The sequence below is a fragment of the Rattus norvegicus genome, chromosome 13 (assembly GCF_021556685.1).
Source record: "Rattus norvegicus strain SHRSP/BbbUtx chromosome 13, alternate assembly SHRSP_T2T, whole genome shotgun sequence".
In the NCBI taxonomy this organism is placed as follows: domain Eukaryota; kingdom Metazoa; phylum Chordata; class Mammalia; order Rodentia; family Muridae; genus Rattus; species Rattus norvegicus.
Window position 1 is genome coordinate 105,797,991 of NC_141546.1, and position 19,302 is coordinate 105,817,292.

A 19,302-nucleotide genomic window follows, 5' to 3' on the forward strand; every position below is an offset into this window, starting at 1 on the left:
GTGCTTCTGATCAGGTTTCTTACCCAGCCTAGTCCCATGCAACTAAGAGAGCTTGTCCCTATGCTCCTAGAGCAAGGAAAACAAGGGCTCTCACCTCCTCATGCCTGCTTCCTGCCCTACAACCTTGTTTATAAGACCCTCTACCTCCTCATGGAGGAGTGCTGCCTCCCACGTGCGGTATGTAATGTACAGTGCAGGTCACCCTGTCCCGGGGGAACCTTGGAAATTTGCTCCCTCTAGATGTCCTGAGGTAGGTGAGCTAGCTAGCATCATGCTAGCATCCTCTAGATGTCCTGAGGTAGGTGAGCTAGCTAGCATCATGCTAGCATCCTCTAGATGTCCTGAGGTAGGTGAGCTAGCTAGCATCATGCTAGCATCCTCTAGATGTCCTGAGGTAGGTGAGCTAGCTAGCATCATGCTAGCATCCTCTAGATGTCCTGAGGTAGGTGAGCTAGCTAGCATCATGCTAGCATCCTCTAGATGTCCTGAGGTAGGTGAGCTAGCTAGCATCATGCTAGCATCCTCTAGATGTCCTGAGGTAGGTGAGCTAGCTAGCATCATGCTAGCATCCTCTAGATGTCCTGAGGTAGGTGAGCTAGCATCAATCAGGTTGCTGTTGCTATCCAAAACCAGCATCTTGCATGTGTGCCCAGGAGACACCAGTGTCTCTTTGCTCAGACATTTCTTAACAATTTTGTGGTGATTTAATCCACATTATGTCCCCAGATTAGTCTGATGTGTTTGAACTAAGGCTGTGTAACAACAAGAGATGGGATAAAGGTTTAAAGGGGCATTCAGGACTGGAGAGAATGCCCAGTGAGTAAAGTGCCTTCTTGCAAGTGTGAGGACCTGGGTTTGGATCCCCACAACCCAAGTACAAACCCTAAGGGATGGAGTGAAGACAGACAGATTCCCGACTCTCACTGGCCAGCCACCCTGGCCAAATACATCCATGAGAACAAAGTCCACTGGTACACGATCTCAAAAAGTAAAGGTGGAGGGTGAATGGTTGAGGAAAAACACCCAGCATTGACCTATGGGGTCCACTACATGTGTGCGCATGGGCACACACTCACACATACATGTGCATACACATGCACATGCATACATTTCATCATCACAGCTTTAGGTAGGAAGCTGAGGAGAGACTGGTGGCTGTCGTCTCTGTTTTCTTTGGTGTTTCCTCTCTGCACTGTCTGCTCTGATAAGGCTCAGTCTCCATTCCCACATTCTCTTCCCTTTTCTTTGATTAATGGTGCCTTAACCACTCTATAAATATTGATTAAGTGATGAAGGGTGGGCTGTATGGACTGTGTAGAATGCTCCTGTTATGGTTGAGGGATGTCAGATGTTGCTGGGAACTGGGAACTGTAATGAGAATTCCTGTGCCTGTCCCAGTCTGCAGGTGTCTCCCAGCGCCCTAGACAGGGCCCAGCTCCAGGAGAACAGTGGGTAAGCAGCTCTTGCTGGTTAACAATTCTTGTGTTCCAGATTCCCGTTGACAGCATGACCAATGAGATGGAGCAGAGGGTCGAGCCACATAATGATTACTTCAGCACTCAGTTTCTGTTGAACTTCGCTGTCCTTGGAACGCACAGCATTACAGTGGAGTCATCAGTGAGAGATGCCAATGGCATCGTCTGGAAGACGGGTCCCAGAACTACCATGTTTGTCAAATCCCTGGAAGACCCCTATTCCCAGCAGATTCGCCTACAGCAGCAGCAAGCCCAGCAGCCTTTGCAGCCACAGCCGCAGCCGCAGCCGCAGCCTCGCGGTGCCTACACCCGGTTTTAGCTGTGCCACAAGCATGCGGCTACCACACTGCACAGCCGTCAGACTACAGGAAGAATCTTATCCCCGTGTGCATTAAGTGTGAATGCTACAGTGTGAAATCCAGTACTCACTGATTTCTGTAATGTAGCTTTCTGGTGATTATTTTCTTCTTAAAAATTTAGTGTAAGAAATAACCTGGCTTTTAGCCAAAAAAGTGCATTTTTCTTTTTTTTTTTTTTTTTTTTTTTTGGTTCTTTTTTTTCGGAGCTGGGGACCGAACCCAGGGCCTTGCACTTCCTAGGTAAGCGCTCTACCACTGAGCTAAATCCCCAGCCCCTCTTTTTTATTTCTTAAACCCAGTCTTCGCCTCACACTTAGCATTTTTGTTGTATTATTCTTTGTGGTCGGTGAGATTTTCTTCTTCTAAGAATAGTCACAGATCTTTGGTAAATTTGACTATGTCTCTGCCAGAATCATTGTGCTGACTGGCCCAGACCTGGGGCTCTGAGGTAGGCAGAGGACAGTACTGTCCGGTCTGCGGGGCGTCCAGGGCTGGAGAATCCGCAGCCCCTGCCTGCTGGTCTGTGGGCATCTGTGGTCCACAGGTACAGCATCCTGCTGCATTGCTGTCCCTCTTACCCACTCCTGCCCTAAGGCCATGCTAGTTTATTGTTTTGGTCTTTTTAAAAAAAAAAAAAAAAAAAAACAGCTCACAGCTACTTAGAACAGTTGGAAATGAATAGTGTGTTGTTTTTCCTGGTGTGTGACTAGTGTGGACATTTTTTCTACAATTGAAATAGGTTCGCATATGTCTTCCTGTTTGATGTAGAGGGGACAGATTCTTCTAGATGAGGTGTTGACTCTACACCTGATGTCTCCACAGCCATCTCCGTTATGTAACCTCGGCTGGGATGCTCAGGGAACAGACTCTGGCTGGCCAGAAAAGCCCTTTTTCTACTTCAGTCATGCGGACACACACCGCATGCGCTAGTGGTCATCACAGGACGAGCTGAGGTGCCCATAGCCCGGGTGGTCGTCGGTGTTGAGTGCAGTGTGGCTGCTAAGGGTGCGAGCCCTGGGTTCCCTGTGTAAATAAATCTCCTAATTTCTCTGCTTGTGTTTTACTATTTCCTCTTCAAAGTCATCCTGATACATGAGAGGATTTGACTTTCTAAAATGCTGTTTAGGGTTTTGTTTTTGTTTATTCCTGACCATCGGCCCTGGGGCTGAGAAGTAGGTTCCCGAGTTCACTTGGCTTTCTGAGATGTTCCCTCTGCATAGCCAATTCTGCTTGTCACAGCATGTGCACGTCTACTTATCCACTGTAAGTGACCCCCACCCCAGCCCCCTAGCTGCACACCGTGCACAGTCTGCACTTGGTCAGCAGCGTGCGGAGCCCGCGTCCTTTGCTGGATATGGAAAGAGCTGAGTCGATGTTCCATTTTGGGCTGTGGTAAGTTGCGTGTGTCTCTGTACACTCAGACTTTAGCCTCCTTGCAAATGACTGAATTAGGCTGGGTTTCTCCATTCTAATTCAGTTTTATTAGGTAACTGGAAAAAACAAAGATGAAAACAAATTGGGGGAAAATATCTTTAATGCCAGAAATTGAACCAAGGAGCAAGGACCCAAGTCCCACTTACTCTGTCACCAGCCTGACAGAATCTCTCTGTGTAGCCCTGGCTGTCCTAGCACTCGCTTATAGACCAGACTCAGACTGCCTCTGCCTCCTGAGTGCTGGGATTAAAGACAGCCTGCCTTTTTTTTTTTTTTTTTCACCTTCGTCGATATTAGAGTGAGTTGCAGGTCTCTAGCACGGAGAATTGTCCAGAAAGAATGCAAATCTAGTAAGACACTCTTTTCTTATATTTTTAGTTGGGAGCCTAGCCTTAATGGCTGAGCCATCTCTCTAGCCCAAGACACTATTTTCTAAACTCTTGGATTCTGTGTACTGTGGTGACCCCCCGGACCCCAACACAAGCCTGGAAAACAAATAAAAGCAGGTCCTGATGGTTCAGAGTGTGAAAGTAACTGAAGCAAACCAGACTCAGTACGTCCAGTGGGATAGGAGTGGCATTGTCTGACTGTATGTCCAGTGTAGTGGGTTTTTTTTAATCAACCTTTAAGTAGTTACTCGGAGAAGATTGTGTTTATAAACTTGACACTAATGAATGAAAAGGATAATTGAAGAAAAGCATGCTGAGTAGGAAATCAGCATGGCGGTTCCCTTTTTGGTAATTGACTGCCTCTCAGAAGGCAGACCTGCTTTTCTTAGTACTTAATAAGTGAGGGCATAGTCTTTGCACCCACACTGCCCACATTCAAACTTTGCCTATGTTTATCACCTTAGGAAAGCTAAGCATTGTGTGTCATAGGGTTATAAATGCTGTGATGAAACACCGTGGCGCAAAGCACCTGGAGAGGAATGGGTTTGTTTTGGCTTGCTTACTCTGAATCACGGTCTGTTGGTGGAAGCCAAGGTAGTAAGTCCATCGAGGAAGGAACTTGGAGGTAGGACTGACAGAAACCATGGAGGGTGCTGCTTACTGGCTTGCTCTCCATGGTTTGCTCAGCCTGCTTTCTTACAGAACCCAGGAGCACCATCCCAGGGATGACAGCACCCACAGTGAGCTGGCCCTCCCCCACCAATCACTAATTAAGCCCTCTATAGCAGGGTCTTACGAAGGCATTTTCTCAGTTGAGACTCCCCCTCTGATGACTGTGCCTCCCTTTCTTCATTCCTAACACGGAGACTTTCTGTGCTTTGTGTGTGGGTGGGATTGAGTGTTATAGTCGCTGCAGTAGACCAGGAGCACTTCTGCCACGCAGCCAGCGCAGGGCTCACTCTCAGCACTACTGATGCTACTGTTGCTTTCCTCTCCACTGTCTTCAGTGTTGGCTTTGCTCTGTTCCTTTCCAAGAAGGTTCCAGAACCCTTTGTGACTGAGGCTGGCTGTGAACCACTAACCCTTCCACATTACCTATGAAATGCTGGCACTACAGGCACAAACCTCGCTGACTGGATCAGTTCTTAGGTTTCCAACCAACACTCTTCCAGCTACACTGAGTAAAGAGAGATGTTTCCCTAGCCAAGCTGGGATTTCTTACCACTGCATATTATAAATCATTAAAGTATTTAAAAGCAAATATACACAGAAAATCATACAGACCGTTTCCATCTTGATGTCGATGGTCCGTTGAATTATGTTCTAGTGTAAGTGAGCGCTACCTCTGTGACCTATGGAGCTCAGAATAACGTAGGTGGCAGGTAATTTGCAACTGGAAGTCACATCACTCTTGAGCGTGACTCAAGAGACCCTGGATTCCATCCTCAGTACAGAATTACAAAGAGGAGTTGGGGTGGAATGGTCAGGCATCGAGGGTCCCAGACCGGTCCGTTCAGGTTCTGCCCATGATTCACTTGATCCAGCCAGGCCCTCCAGCAAGGCCCTTTGTCTTTCTGTGCCAGTACCTGCAGCAGACTGGAGAATCAGGTGACCCTGCTGGTATCTGGAACATGAGCAGCCCTGGATCACAGTGGGAATGTTGTAGATGTGCCACAGCGGCCACTGGTCACACTCGCTACTCCGTCCGTAAGTAGCTCATGTGAGGGGACTCAAGCTTGCCTTCTCTCGCATTCCAGTTAAATTTAAACAGCCCACTGTAGCCGGGAGGGTGTGAGTGAGATGAGGACTCACTCTTAAGCTCCAGATGAGAGTCCACATAGATGACAGGAGAATTCAACAGCTGTGCCTTGTCTGGTAGCTCCACATCGCGTTGGGTTAACAAAGCCCCACTTTCTCCACGGTGCTGCAGATGGAGCCCCCGTCAGTCACATGGCCACTAATTAATGGGGTGGGGGTATTGTGAGAAGTCCAACAGTTAGGTGGTTAGACTTGCTACCAACAGCTCTCTAGCAGTGCACCCTCTCCCTATTGCCTGTGAACACAGACTTAATCAGAGCTGTGAATTTCCCTGTCTGCTGGGCCCAGTCCTCCTGGGGTAGCTCAGTCTGAACTGCTACAAACAATGGAGCTTTCTATTGGAATTGGAGTGGAAAAAGAACAGCTGATGTTTTTCTCCCCAACACTAAGACCTGTAACCACTGGTTTCCACAGACCCGAAAAAATGCTAAATATTGTTAGTTTACTCTTTTAAAAACTTTATTACAGCTGGGCTGGAGAGATGGCTCAGGTTAAGAGCACTGGCTGCTCTAGAGGACCTGGGTTTAGTTCCCACAAGGTGTATAGCCCCTGCTTTTGGGGATCTGGCCTCTGCAGACATCACGTGTGTGGTTCACATGTATCTGTGCAGGCAAAACACTCATGCAGAAAATAAATCTTTGCAGAACTTTGCTACAAAACCGTTTGCAGTCTTTCTTCCCTCCATACCTGCCTACTTATTTATTTCCCCTCACAATTCTCTCTCACATGGGCGAGTTTGTTGTGCAAAAAAATGTGTCCTGTGTACTATGTAATTCCATGCTTGGTGGAATAAGTTTGAGGACTGTCTTCTTTACAGAACTTGTCGGCAAGTCTAGCTTTTGTATACTGCTGACAAGAAATGACTTTCTTGCCATTTCCGGGTAGGTCTTTTGTGGCGGGTTGCCGCTATGCTTGTTTTAGTAAAATTACAATACTATGAGTTGGGAAAATAAGAAATGTGAGCCACCCATCCCCCTCCTGAGAGAACCGTAAGACTACCCCACCCTCTGGCTTTCGAGGTGATTGATTTGTGGGTTTGTTGTTGGTTTGCTTTGGTTGTTGGCTTTATTTTTTGTTTTTGAGACAGGTTTCTCTGAGTAGTGGCTGTCCAGGAATTTACTATGCAGAGGAGGCTGGCCTCAAACTTACAGAAATCTGCCTGCCTCTGCTTCCTGAGTGCTGGGATTAAAAGCCATACCTAATTCATCTGTGAGTTTTGCTGAAGCTTGTTTGAGAGTTTTGTTTACAGGATTAAGAACAGTGTGTCTGTCTGTCTGTCTGTCTGCCTGTCTGTCTTAAGACTGAGAGTTGTCAAGGGACACCAGTGTCCCTGAGGTGCCTGCCACCCACCGAACTCTGGAGCACAGGTGCTGTGTCTGTCAGCATCTTTCAGGCAGCATAGGCAGAGGTTGAGGCCTGAGTGGTGACAGTGACATGATAAAGCTTATGACCCTCTTCCCCATCTTTGTCTGCCCTCACCAATCACCAAGGGCAGGCAGCAGGTGAAGGGGATCATTAGGAAGCTGGGACTGGAAGGGTGTTCAAGACCTACTGTTAGAGCATACTGATGGCTATTGTGTTAGAGAATTGGCCTTTTGATAAGGATTGTGGAAAGGATGCAAAAGTGCCATTTCTACAGTTGTTGTTGTTGTTGTTGTTATTATTATTATTATTATTATTATTATTATTATTATTATGTGTGTACTATAGAGGCCTGAGGAGGGCATTAGGATCCCCTGGAGCTGGAGTTACAGGTGGTTATGGGCCTCTACGTGGATGCTGGGAAAACTCAATTCTTTGAAAAAGCACCAAGCTGCTAACAGTAAGCCATGTCTACAGTGGTTGTTCTGAAATCTTAGTGGTGTCCTGTGTGTAGCAGGAGATGATCATAGGCATTAGGAAACTGGCCAGTTGCTGACCTCCCCTCCTTTTGGAGCACTTGGACCGTATGTCCCTCTACTTCTAGGAGCAGCTCCCCTGATGCAAGACCTGACAGGCTATTTGGCGACTTAGTTCTTCAGTGTTGCACTGCAAGAGCCTAATCGCAGGACCATGTGGGCATCATAAGGTCTGTCTGTGTTTACTGTGTTCCTGGGATTTAGTCCTGGTTAGGATTACATTGTCCTGAGGAACTCATCTGGGCTCACATTGAGGGCGGTTGGCATGGAAGTCTGCCCTTAGCCCCCACATCTGAGTGACTAAGGAAGAACACCTTTCCTCCCCCTACGCAGGAAAGTAATTCACAGACATCCCAACTGCCGCTTAGGCAGCTTTTGTCCCAGCAAGTTTGTGAACTCAGCTAGTTCTCAACCATGCCCAAGGCTTGGCCAGCATTGGTGTGGGAAGGACAGCAGTGGACAGTTTCCTTGTGTTCAGGGCCACTTTGTTTCTCACTCAGGATGTGACCAAGGTGAATGAGAAGCCTCCTCTGGCCTTGACAGCTGAAAACCAGCTTCCTCAGAACCTGATTTCTCCGCATATGTGGGGTCTGGGTGGGCCTCTCCAAGTAGCTGCTGTACCTTGCTGTGACGCTTAGCTCACTGGAAAGGGACACTCAGCCTGTGCCTCAGTGTTACCCAGCCTCACGCTGCAGGTTTCCCTCCTGTGCAATCGAATCCATGCATAGCAGTCTTAACGTGCCTTAGATCCGGGGTTTAGGAGGGAGATGGAGATCCCTACAAAACCTCTCAGGGGGTCTCTCCTGACTCCTGCCATCCCATGGTGTAAATCCCATTACCCTCTCGAGACCCCCAGAAATACCCTGAGCCAAATTCTCCAGACAAGTTCCTGCCCAGAAGTGTGTGTAGTTAGCTGCTCATGAACATTGTCTTAAACGTGGAGTCTTGGATGTGTGGTGGCTCATGTCACCAACATCTGATACCAGTCCCTGGTGTGTCTTGGAGTCTCCCTTCTTGACACACTTCTCTGACCCTTGGTGCCATCCGTGGAGTGGAGCTAGTAACGCTCAGCTGTGTAGCATTGTGAAGAGTCACATGATCAGCAGAGTTTTCACCTTGAATCATCTTCCTCTGACAAAGATGGCATGGGCCATGTGGGCTGGTGGCCCAGGAGGCATTCTGGAAAGAAACATCAGCTGCAGGTCAGCTCGGCCTCAGAAGAATGTGCTGGTCGAAGTGAGGACCCAAGGTTAAAGAGGAATTTACTCTTTCCATCCTCAGGCCTTCCTGTGGGCACAGCAACAGCAGAGCCAGATGTAGTAGGTCCTTTCCCACCACAGAGTTAGCCAGCTAGCACAGGCAGACGGAGAGACTCTATGACCTTGGCCCCATGCCTTCAGCAGGTTCACATGGAGGCTTCAGCTGACAGCTCACAGCCCACGGCCACCTGGGAAATTGTGGTCTCCCCACCAAGCACCTGCCTTCCAGAGGGCTCTGGCCTCCAGACAGATATAAATAACCCGAGAGACTGACTTGGAGCAAGTGGTGAGGGCTGTGGCCAAGAAGGGAAAAAAGGACAGAGAGGAGATGCACAGTGAAAATGCCCTGCAGGGAGGGGGGAAGGAGGGCCCCTGGCAGCTACAGTGAGGGCAGAGAGGCTGTTCCTCACACAGTGAGAGGCACCCTGGCAGGGGCTGGCCTACTTGTGAGGGGCTCTCCACAACATTCCCTCCCTCCCTGTTCCAGCACCCCACTTCACAGCCTCACGCGTTCCTGGAGTGCTGGTTTTCGCTCGTTTCAGTCTCTTCTAAGCAAAGTACTATTCCCAATGCATCCCAATTTAGGAGGAGGGGCATTCTGCCCATTAAATTCCTAATGTCACCCAAAGACCCTGCACACTTAGACACTAGCTGTCCTGGCAGCCACATTAGGCTGTTGACACCCCTGTGCATAACCCCGACTGCAGAAAAGAAGCATCCTGAACATTCTGTGTTTGCCTTGTGCACACGCTATGTTGTCCTTGTTCAACTCTTCAGCTCAGAAAAAGCTGTCTATCCACATCGCTTCCCCATGTTCCTCCAGGGCCTCTTTCATTCACTCTTGTCAGGCTACCCGGCCCATGAGGTTGGCCTCACTGGGCAAAGTGATACCTAACATTCCAGTTTCCTGTGAGTAGGAACACGCTCCTCTGCCTCTCCGTCCCCTCTCATGCTGGCCATTCTGTCCTGAGTGAGGGGCCCGTTACTCTCCTCAGTTACACAGTGTAAAGACGAGTGCATGACCCACAGATGTCAGAGAGGCCAGCGTGGTCCTAGTGTACTGGTCTGGGTCTGAAGTGGGAAGGCTTTCGCCAATTGTGAAGCTAATGTTTACAAGAACATTTTCCCTTTAGGTCAGACGTGATCATGTACACCTGTACCCAGCACTCCACAGAAGCGGGACTGGGAAACCAGCCTAGATTCCGGAATGAGGCCTTGTTGAAAGGAAAGAGCAAAAGAGGTGGGAAAGGGGGCTGGGGAAATGTCTCCATCAATAAAGAGGTGGCAAAGGGGGCTAGGGAAATGGCTCCATCAAAGTGCTGGCCACACAGCAACATGAGCCTGAATTCAGATCCCCGGCATCCACAAAAAAATAAAACAAAACAGAAAACCCCAAAGAACCAAAAAACCAGGTCTACAGGAAATGCCTGAGATCCCAGTACATGGACATAGAGCTGAGAGGGGCCCTGGGGTTTACTGGCCAGCCAGCCAATTCTTCAGTTCCAGTTTCACCGAGAGGCCCTATCTTTAAAACTAAGGTGAGAGTGAAGGCATTGGCCTTTGGCCTGCGTATCCACACACACACACACACACACACACACACACACACACACACTCACAAAACCATAGCCAAGAGAAACAGCAAGTGCTGTTGCTTGTTGATCCATGGTCCCTAAACCTCACTTCCCTCCAGCAACAGCATCCCGCTGGTCAGCAGGTAGAACATATATAGTCTTTGTGTGTCCAGCCATGTTCTCATGAATTGACTGAGGCCCTCATATGAACAGGTGTCAGAGGGAACGCTGAGGGCTTCTGTTCATCCATGGTGCTCAAGTCTAGGGAGGCATGAGGACAGCATCAACCAAGAAGGTAAATCAACCGTCACTCGGAAGATCCAGTGGAGAAAAGAAAATATCAGGGACAAGAAAGGAGAGGAGGTTACACCATGGCTTTACCTGTCACGGCAAGCCTGGCCTTGAGAACTGATGAGAGGCGTCAGATGCCCAAGGCTCACATCTGTTGCTTACCCAATCGATGCCCTCCTCCTCACACCCTGGACCCACCTACTTTCACATGCAGCTTCTGCAGAGCATTGGCTCTCTCTGTAGCTAGCACAGTAGCAGGGAACCAGGGCCCAGGCTCCTGTTATCTGCCCTGGAGCAGATGGCTGCCCAGCACAGGTCCTGCCCAGGCCTTCCTGGATAGCCTGGGTGTAGCCTGGGTATAGCCTGGGTGTCTTGTACTGAAGCGAAATGCCCGTGCCCTGGGCAGACAGGCAGCAGTCTCCAGCAGCAGGTCTTCTACAGTCGGAGAGAAACATGGAAGAAGGGGGGGGGGGGGTTTACAGCAAGAAAGCCAAGAAGGAAAAACAGCCACCAGCACTATAACGTCCCCGACCCTGAGAAACACGAGATAGATGTGGCATGTGTGACACAACAGTGGTGGGCAGACCATGGCCACTCGTGACATGTTGACTCTCAGCTCTTTCACAGAACCCCAGAACAGTGCACATCTCTGTCCCTTGTATCATGTGGGTCTTGGTGTGCAGGAACTTTTCCCTCCAGATCTCCCCAGCACAGTGCAGCAATCTTGTCTCTACTGAATCCAACGTCCTTTCAGAGGCCACCCTGGGAAGACCCCAGGCTGGTGCTGCCTGGCCTCCATCCTCCCTTGTCATGTCACGGTGTCCTTTCCTAGGCTGTCCCCACAGAGCTGCTGAGTGTGCACCTTTGCACATTCGGTGTCCGTGTGTGTGTGTGTGTGTGTGTGTGTGTGTGTGTGTGTGTGTGTGACACAGAGCAGGGCTGTTGACGATATTTCATTGCTTAGAAGTCATATTCAGACGGGCTTGATGTAGTTTCTGGTCCTCCAGGCTAGGCTTGACAACTGGACTAGCCGTGTGAGAGCTATTATTACCCAGCTCTTTTCTGGGTATTGCTCCACTCAGTCCAAGCCAATAGCAGCTGATCCTAAGCTGCACAGCAGAACACATTGTCCTCTGCTGCGGACCCGGTGGTCTAAGAGGTGGTGTAGGCTGCTCCTGAGGAACAGCTGAACTTGGGCTCCTCTCTGTTGTGACCAAGGGGCAGCTCTGTCCCTGCCTCCAGGCTTCACTCTCTCCTCTGGCCTGAGGTTGTGGGTCCTAATTAGAAAGCGCTCAGAGATCCCTGAAAAGACTGGCATTGTGCTGTAGGACAAAGGGCATTCTGTGACAGCGGTGGAAGAGGGAGGCTGTTAATGTAAACTAGGAAATAATAGGGCTGATTCCCAGAAGCACATTGATTTAAACCACAAAAGCTCCCTGGAACAAGGCTTGAGAACCATAAGTCTGAGCAATCAGCAACCCCGAGGGAGGGAGCCATTTCAGGCCCAAGCTCACTCTGTGCTGTCCCTCAGGGTCTCAGTGGTAGGGTTTAGTGCCGCCCTGCCGAGCTCACAGAGGACACCTTTGAGGCCCATCCTTTTTCATTTTTTCCAGAATAGCAAAGAATTGACAGTCCCACAGTTCGATTTGTTTGTCTCTGAAATGTGCAAAGCAGACATGAGTTTCCACAGTGCCTAGAAACTGGAGAGCCACTCTGTGTCTGCGTAAAATAAAATTCACTTAAAAAAAATCATCGGGGCTGGAGAGATGGCTCAGCAGTTACTACTCTTCCAGAGGTCCTGAGTTCAATTCCCAGCAACCACATGGTGGCTCACAACCATCTGTAAAGAGATCCGATGCCCTCTTCTGGTGTGTCTGAAGACAGCTACAGTGTACTTATATATAATAAATGAATAAAAAAAAAACATCACATCACCCCGGACGGCATATACATTTTCAAGCACACTCCAAGGCAAACAAATAAAGCCTTTTCATGGCAAAATTCACCACAACCAACATATAAAATGGTGGGAAATATATTTATAGTGTTCATATCAAGCTGGATATCCCAGCGCATGGAGGCTAAGTCAAGACACTCATGAGGTCAAGTCAGCCTTAACCAGACTTTCCAGACCAGCCTGGGCTACCTAAGGAGCCCATCTCAAAAACAAACAAACAAAACAAACAACAAGCCATCAAGAAATATACATGTGCGTGCACACGTGTGTATGTGTGTATATAATGAAAGAAGGTCAAATGTAGTCATTTAATTTTCACTCAATTATAATCACAAATGCAAATTTTCTTTTGCAGCACGTCATACAAAACCATGTAAGTACGGTTCTGTTTTGATGAAGAAAACAGTGCAGCACTAGGTCAGACATTGTTAGATGTGTCCAAAGAAAAGAGAGCGAGGGAGATCCAGCATAGGAAGGGGATTCTGAGAGGGGCAGGTGGAGTGAGAGAAGCCACAGGAGCTTTCTGTCTCAAAAGCAAACAAAGCAGCTACTAAATAAATAATGAGTTTTTAAAAATAATGTGACTCTTAGTAATATATTACTTAATTGAAGAAAATATTCAAAAGACTTATTTTTTTTTTTTAATAGTAAGAAACAAACTCACTTCAACTGCTTACTTCCCAGGATATGTATCAGGGATAGAAAAAAAAAGCATGTGTGTGTTCTCTTTTCGCTGACACAGATGAGCATTTAGCAGAGTAAACAGCCAAAACAGGCTTGCAGACACCTGCTCAGCAAGTGTGGAGCTTCCCGCTCTCCTTGGTCCAGCCTCTTTCTGGGATGGTCAGGGGGAAGGCGTAGAAGCCCACAGTGCTCAGCCTCAGTTCTGCCAACACCGCCCAGCTGCCTTGTGGGTCGGGCAGCTGAGAGGGTGGACAGGAGGGCTATGTGGGGACACGGGGTGTGGAGGATGCTGCCTGGCTGCTCTGAGCACAGACTCTAGTCTTCACGAGCCCCTCCCTCTGTTCAAACCCCTGCGCAGACCTGCGTTGAGTGCTGTTAGGGACAAGCAGAGAGATCAAAGGATTTCCCAAGAAAGGACTCATGGATGGGAGCTGCTTAGAGCTAAACAGTCACCAAAGCACTCCGCGAAAGGCCTGTGGGTTGCGCATCCCCAAGCCCACCATTTTGGGTTTCCATGGCCCCCACTGGTTCCTGTCCCCTCTTCCTGATCCTTTGGATTCTCTGCATGGTCAGGTGGTTCTTTGTGATGCTCAGCAGAGCTGCCGGCCGAGATGGATGCTACTCCACGATGAGGTCTCTAAAGCCTTGGGCTTCCCTCAGTGCCCTCTCCAAACGGTGCCATTCTAAGGTACCCAGTGGCAGGGGGTCCTGGAGAGGGCACTGCCCCGAGATGGGCACGTGAGGCATGGAGAAGGGCCAGGCAGAGGAAAGGCACTGAAATCAAACATGGAAGAGAGGAGACACTGAGGAAATGTCCCAGGGGACTCACCTCTCCATCCTCCTCCCCGCTTTCTCCCTTGATCTAGTGCTGGGGACAGACCCAGGGCTTCACATAGCTAAGCTCTGGGACTACAACTGAGCTGCACCCTAGTTCTTTCTTCAGCTTAAAAATAAATTAAGCTGCAGAGGTGGCCCAGGGGTCAAGAGCACGTGCGTTCTTCTGGAGAACTTGAATTTGGTTCCCAGCACCCAGGCAGCTCACGACCAGCGACAACTCCAGCTCCAAGGGATCGAAGTCCCTCTTCCGGCTATATTCTCTCTCTCTCTCTCTCTCTCTCTCTCTCTCTCTCTCTCTCTCTCTCTCTCTCAGCACAGGGTCTAAGGATAGAGCTTAGTGGGTGGAGTACCTGCCTTGCATGTGCCAAGGTCTGGGTGTGATCCCCATCCCCAGCACTGTGTGAACTGGGTGTGAAGTGGCTGAGGAGGTGGGGACAGGAGGTGGGGAGTCCAGTGTCATTCTTACTGAGTGTGAGGCCATGGGGGCTACAAGATCCTATCTCAAATCAAAGCTAGCCACTAGCTAGCTAACCAGCTACACAACAAACACAGGCCTTTACCTCACCCTGTTTTCTAAATCATAGCAGTGTCTGGGTATGGAGACGGATGCTCGAGACCGTCTAATGCCGTTCACTCCAGCAGTCTGACGTTTGTCAGTCTGACGTTTGTCAGTGTAGGCCAACCCCACTGTGAGCAGTGCCGGAGCAGTCATGAGCAGGGAGAGCCAGGCATGAGGGAGGCCATCACTCGAAGACACTGGTCAGTGACAGTGGCCTTGATGTCCCAGCTAACTGAAGCCGGAAAGGACATATGGAGACAAACCAGGTTCAGTGTCCCCACGAGAAAATCTATTAGGTTGTGTCCAAGCCCAAGATGCCATGATTTTACCCTCTGTACCCCGTGCTCATTGAGGGTATAGGCTTGCTTCCTCCCTCCCTTCCTTCCTCCCTTCCTCCCTCCCTCCTTCACTCCCTTCCTTCCTTCCCCCCTCCCTTCTTCTTTTAGGTTTTTAGTTTGTTTATTTTTGTTTTGTTTTGAGTAGTTCTGGCTGTCTTGGAACTCACTCTGTTGATCTGCCTGTAGATCTGCCTGCCTCTGCCTCCCGAGCGCTGGGATTAAAAATATGCATCACTTTTATGAAAAATTTATATATATATACACACACACACACACACACACACACACACACACACACACATACATATGCCAGGGCCCTGGTTGCATTTTCTAACTGGAAATTACGAACAGGAAACTCTTCCTAACATTAGCCCTAGCTGGGTGCCAGCCTGTGTCACTTCCTCAGGCCACCTGCCAGACAGAACAGGAAACAGAAACAGTCTGGAAGTGAAGCAGCAGAGGTCAGGAAGGAGGGACGTGGGCTGTGCACCTTTCCACCACCACACAGAAAGGAGGCAGCTGGTGCGGAGGCACAATGGATACAGAGGGCCTGGTGCAGGACCTACCCAATTCTAGCTGCATTAGTCAGCACCCATGGGAACAGAACCTGTGTGCCAGCCAATCAGGTATTGGGAATTAAGGGATTTAGTACAAGAATGAGGCGGTACACTCTGAGTGAAGCCAGGGATACAGAGTTCTGAAAGAAGCGGTGAAGAATCATAAACACCTCGGGTCACCATGCCCAGCCCGGCCTGGGCCAACATTGCCCAACAGCAAGGCAGGGCAGGCTGCCCTCATGGCCTCCTTGGGAGGGATGAGCACTGCTGCCTCTAAGCAGTTCCTGGAGGGGCTGGATCACTGTTGGTGAAGACGTGTCTCTCAGCACCTCCGTCCTAATGAGGCAAGCCACCGAGGCCTGGCTTCCCACCGTTTCCCTCATCGTCAGACGGCTGCGACCACAGCCTCACATTTCATGCAGTTCCACACAAGGGAGTCCAACACAACTAAGGGGACGGAGAACACCCCGATGCTCATCAAGGGAAGAGGCCATCTTGGGTGGCAGAACTCTGGGTTGGTTGAACTTCTAGAACTGGGCAGTGGGGAGAAGAGGAAACAGACAGACAGACAGACAGACAACTTCTGGGACGTTCTGGAAGCTCAGAGAATGAAGGGTTGGTGAGAAAAAAAGTCACGGGACAGTCGGGACACGGAGCGTGGTGTGGCAAGACGTCTTTCCTCGTGCCTATGTTTGCCTCATGCTGTTTTGTTTCTTTTTCTCTTGCTTTTCCTTTTCTGTTAAGACAATGTCTCGTTGTGTAGTCTAGGCTGACCTCTAGTTTACAGCAATTCTCCCACCTCAGCCTCCCGAGTACTGGGATTTACAGAAGCGAGCCACCACACCCAGCTCACCAGTGTACTCCTTTTCTCTGGGTAGTGCCTCATCCTTCCAGAGTCTCCAGCAGCCTCTCTCCCTGGTCAAATCCATACAGCTACTTGACGAAAAGAAAAGTGTTTTCCCACAAGCTTTACCAAGAAAAAAATCCTTGACTTTTCTTTCCTTTGTCACTGATGCTTGGCTGAACTCCCAGGCCGCTCTGTGTCAGGTGAGTGAGGAAGCTTCTGTTATGTCATCATGGCTGTCCTTCCTACACACCTCAGAAAGAAGGGGACCAGGGAACCTTGATCAGCAGCCATCACAGTCCCGGGCCATAAATTACAACTGAGGCTGCACCTTCACAGATGGCCTCCCATGGCCTCTCACAGTGCCAAACTTCAGCTGCTCTTCATGACCTCTTCATGTCTTCAAATCCAGTACCACCTGGGTGACTCTTGGGCATTACCAAGTAGCACTAGGTGAAACCTTGGCTATCTCTGGAACACAGCCTCTTAGTGCTCTCTCTTCTGAAGGCTACTAGCAGAATACTGACTTCCAGGCAGCTATGATGAGGTCAGTTCCCTAGAAAACACTCTTGGAAATTGAGTATGGGAAGTGTTAGGCATGTTCTTGGGATACACACAAAGGAGCAGAGGGACAGGGGAAGAGATTGGGTGTCAGTCAGAGCCAACAAGAATCTCAGGTGAGTCTCACAGAACAGCTCTTTAGAAGTGTCTCACCTGAGACCAGCATGTTGAATCTGGTAAATCCTCATCGGAGAGAGACTGCACACACTTTACATATGGAGATGACTTCCGGGTATTTCACCCGTGAGTGTCAGCAGTCAATACCTCCAAACGGGTGCAGGAATGAAGCATTCAGTGTTGAAGAAGGAGGCATGGCAGTACACCCTGGCACCACAGGAAGATGAATGAGTCTCCATACCGATATATAGAATGAATGAGCCCAAAGATAAAATTGTAAGCTGGCTAAGTGCCAGGGATTCCCGAATGTTTACCAGAGGATTCTTTAGCCTTAGCTTGGTTGGAAGTTGGTCCAGGATTTGACAGAGCTGTCAATGTGGATAAGGAGAAATGGAGTTAGAGTCTGGGTACCCTGGTCTACCATCAGAGCCACACAGAAGACAGAAGACAGATTCCGGGGCCGTGGTTTAGGGATTTACTACTTGAGGGTCTGAGGCAAAACCTTGAAAGTCTGTTTTGGTATCTGGATTTAAGTGGTTCCATTCGTGAGCAATCTCTAGCCTATGACGTCTATCTAGTGACCAAGACGGCAGACTTCTCTGCAGACTGTCCAACAATCTGATTAAATAGTGTCGCCACCAGGCGTGTAGTACTCAAGTGTAATCACAGAACTTAGGAGGCTGAGGCAGGAGGATTCTGAGTTTGAGGTTCACTCCTAAGTTACTACTATTTAAAGTTTTACCAATAACTGAACATTAATAAACATTATATATTAACATTTATATGCAATAATTCTACATATAATTATTATATATAATACATATATCCCCTGAAAGTAATTCCCACAGTGAAAGGAGTGCTGCTACCTGAGATATTCAAATCATGGTTTCCAGGGACAGTTTCAGCATCCTTGGTGCATGGTGAGAAAGAGTCTCACTATGTAGCCTAGGCTGGCCTCAAACTTGAAATCTACCTACATAGCCTGCAGAGTGCTACAATTATAAGAATGCACTGTTTTGCCTGGCTAGCTTGGTATTTATTGACCATGAAAGTTATTTATGGTTTTAAATTCTCTTTATGTGTATGGCTCTTCTGCCTTCATGGATGCCTGAGTACCGTCTGCATTTGGTGCCCACAGATACCAGAAGAGGGCACTGCATTTCCTAGGGCTGGAACCACAGAGGGCTGTGAGCGGCCACGTGTGTGTTGGGAACTGAACCTGGGGACCTCTGGAAGAGCAGTCAATGCTCTTAACTGCTGAGCGGTCTCTCCAAACTAAAGGAAATCAGCAGAGAGCCACTGGGGGATGGGGTTTAGAACACAGACTCTAGATTAGCCATCCAAGTCCTAGCCCAGCTTCCACAGGAAGCCTACACACCACCGCCTGTGCCACCGCCATGTCCCTAGTGATCCCTGAGAAGTTCCAGCACATCCTGCGAGTCCTCAACACCAACATCGATGGGCGGGGAAAATAGCCTTCGCCATCACTGCCATTAGGGGTGTGGAGCAGAGACATGCTCATGTGGTGTTGAGGAAAGCGGGCATTGACCTCACCGAGAGGGCTGGGGAGCTCACAGAGGATGATGTGGAGTGTGTGATCACCATCATGGAGAACCCACGACAGTACGAGATCCCACAGAAGGACGTGAAGGATGGGACGTACAGCCAGGTTCTGGCCAACGGTCTAGACAACAAGCTGCGTGAGGACCTGGAGTGGCTGAGGAAAGTCCGAGCCCATAGAGGGTGGTGCCACTTTTGGGGCCTTCATGTCCACAGTCAGCACACCAAGACCACTGGCCACAGGGGCCGTACTGTAGGTGTTTCCAAGAAGAAATGAGTCTTTGGGCCTTTGCTATTAATAAATAGTTTATATACCTATGGGGAAAAAAAAAATCCTAGCCCATCACTTACCACACGGCCCAGAAAAAGTACTCACTTGCCTATATCTCAGTTCCTCTGTAAACTGAGGGTGCTGGTGTACAGTCAAGGTCAAGTGTAAGAGGTACTCCAGTTAAAACTTTCAAAGTTACAGCCATGCCAAGCACATTCTAAACCCTGTATACATTCTGTGCGTTGATTTGTGATTGCTGTAAAAACTCCCCTCAAACTTAACAGCCTAAAATGTGATGCTCTCTTGGTTCTTTTGTTCTACACCACTTTCTATTAGCTGTGTCCCAAGGCTGCTGGAAGGTCCAAAGGGTCCTCATGGGCAAGGGTGACGCTTGTGGCTGGTCATCAGATATGTGCTCAGCCGAGTGTCCATCTAGTTGAGGCCTCTTTGTAGAACTCCTATGTGGCTGCAGGCTTCCTCATGTGGTGATTGGATCTCATTGAGAGTCTCCTAAGACTGC

The 19,302-nt window shown here is 49.1% G+C and overlaps 1 protein-coding gene and 1 pseudogene across 4 annotated transcripts in view; both read left to right on the forward strand.

The window, feature by feature from the left end:
• Positions 1-2,886, forward strand: part of Ints7 (integrator complex subunit 7) — a 53,439-nt gene extending 50,553 nt beyond the window's left edge. For 2 of the 4 annotated variants that reach the window (XR_015635157.1, XR_015635155.1), the window contains exons 20-21: positions 1,492-2,074; positions 2,657-2,886. Coding sequence is in view for 1 of the 4 variants with exons in the window: in NM_001191675.1 (NP_001178604.1) it covers positions 1,492-1,794 (303 nt within the window). In the remaining 3 variants the exon portion in view is untranslated. Of the gene's footprint in view, positions 1-1,491 lie in introns of all 4 variants that reach the window. The other 2 variants (XR_015635156.1, NM_001191675.1) reach the window with 2 other exon arrangements.
• Positions 2,887-18,284: 15,398 nt separating this feature from the next.
• Positions 18,285-18,788, forward strand: LOC148001888 (small ribosomal subunit protein uS13 pseudogene; annotated as a pseudogene).
• Positions 18,789-19,302: the final 514 nt, after the last annotated feature.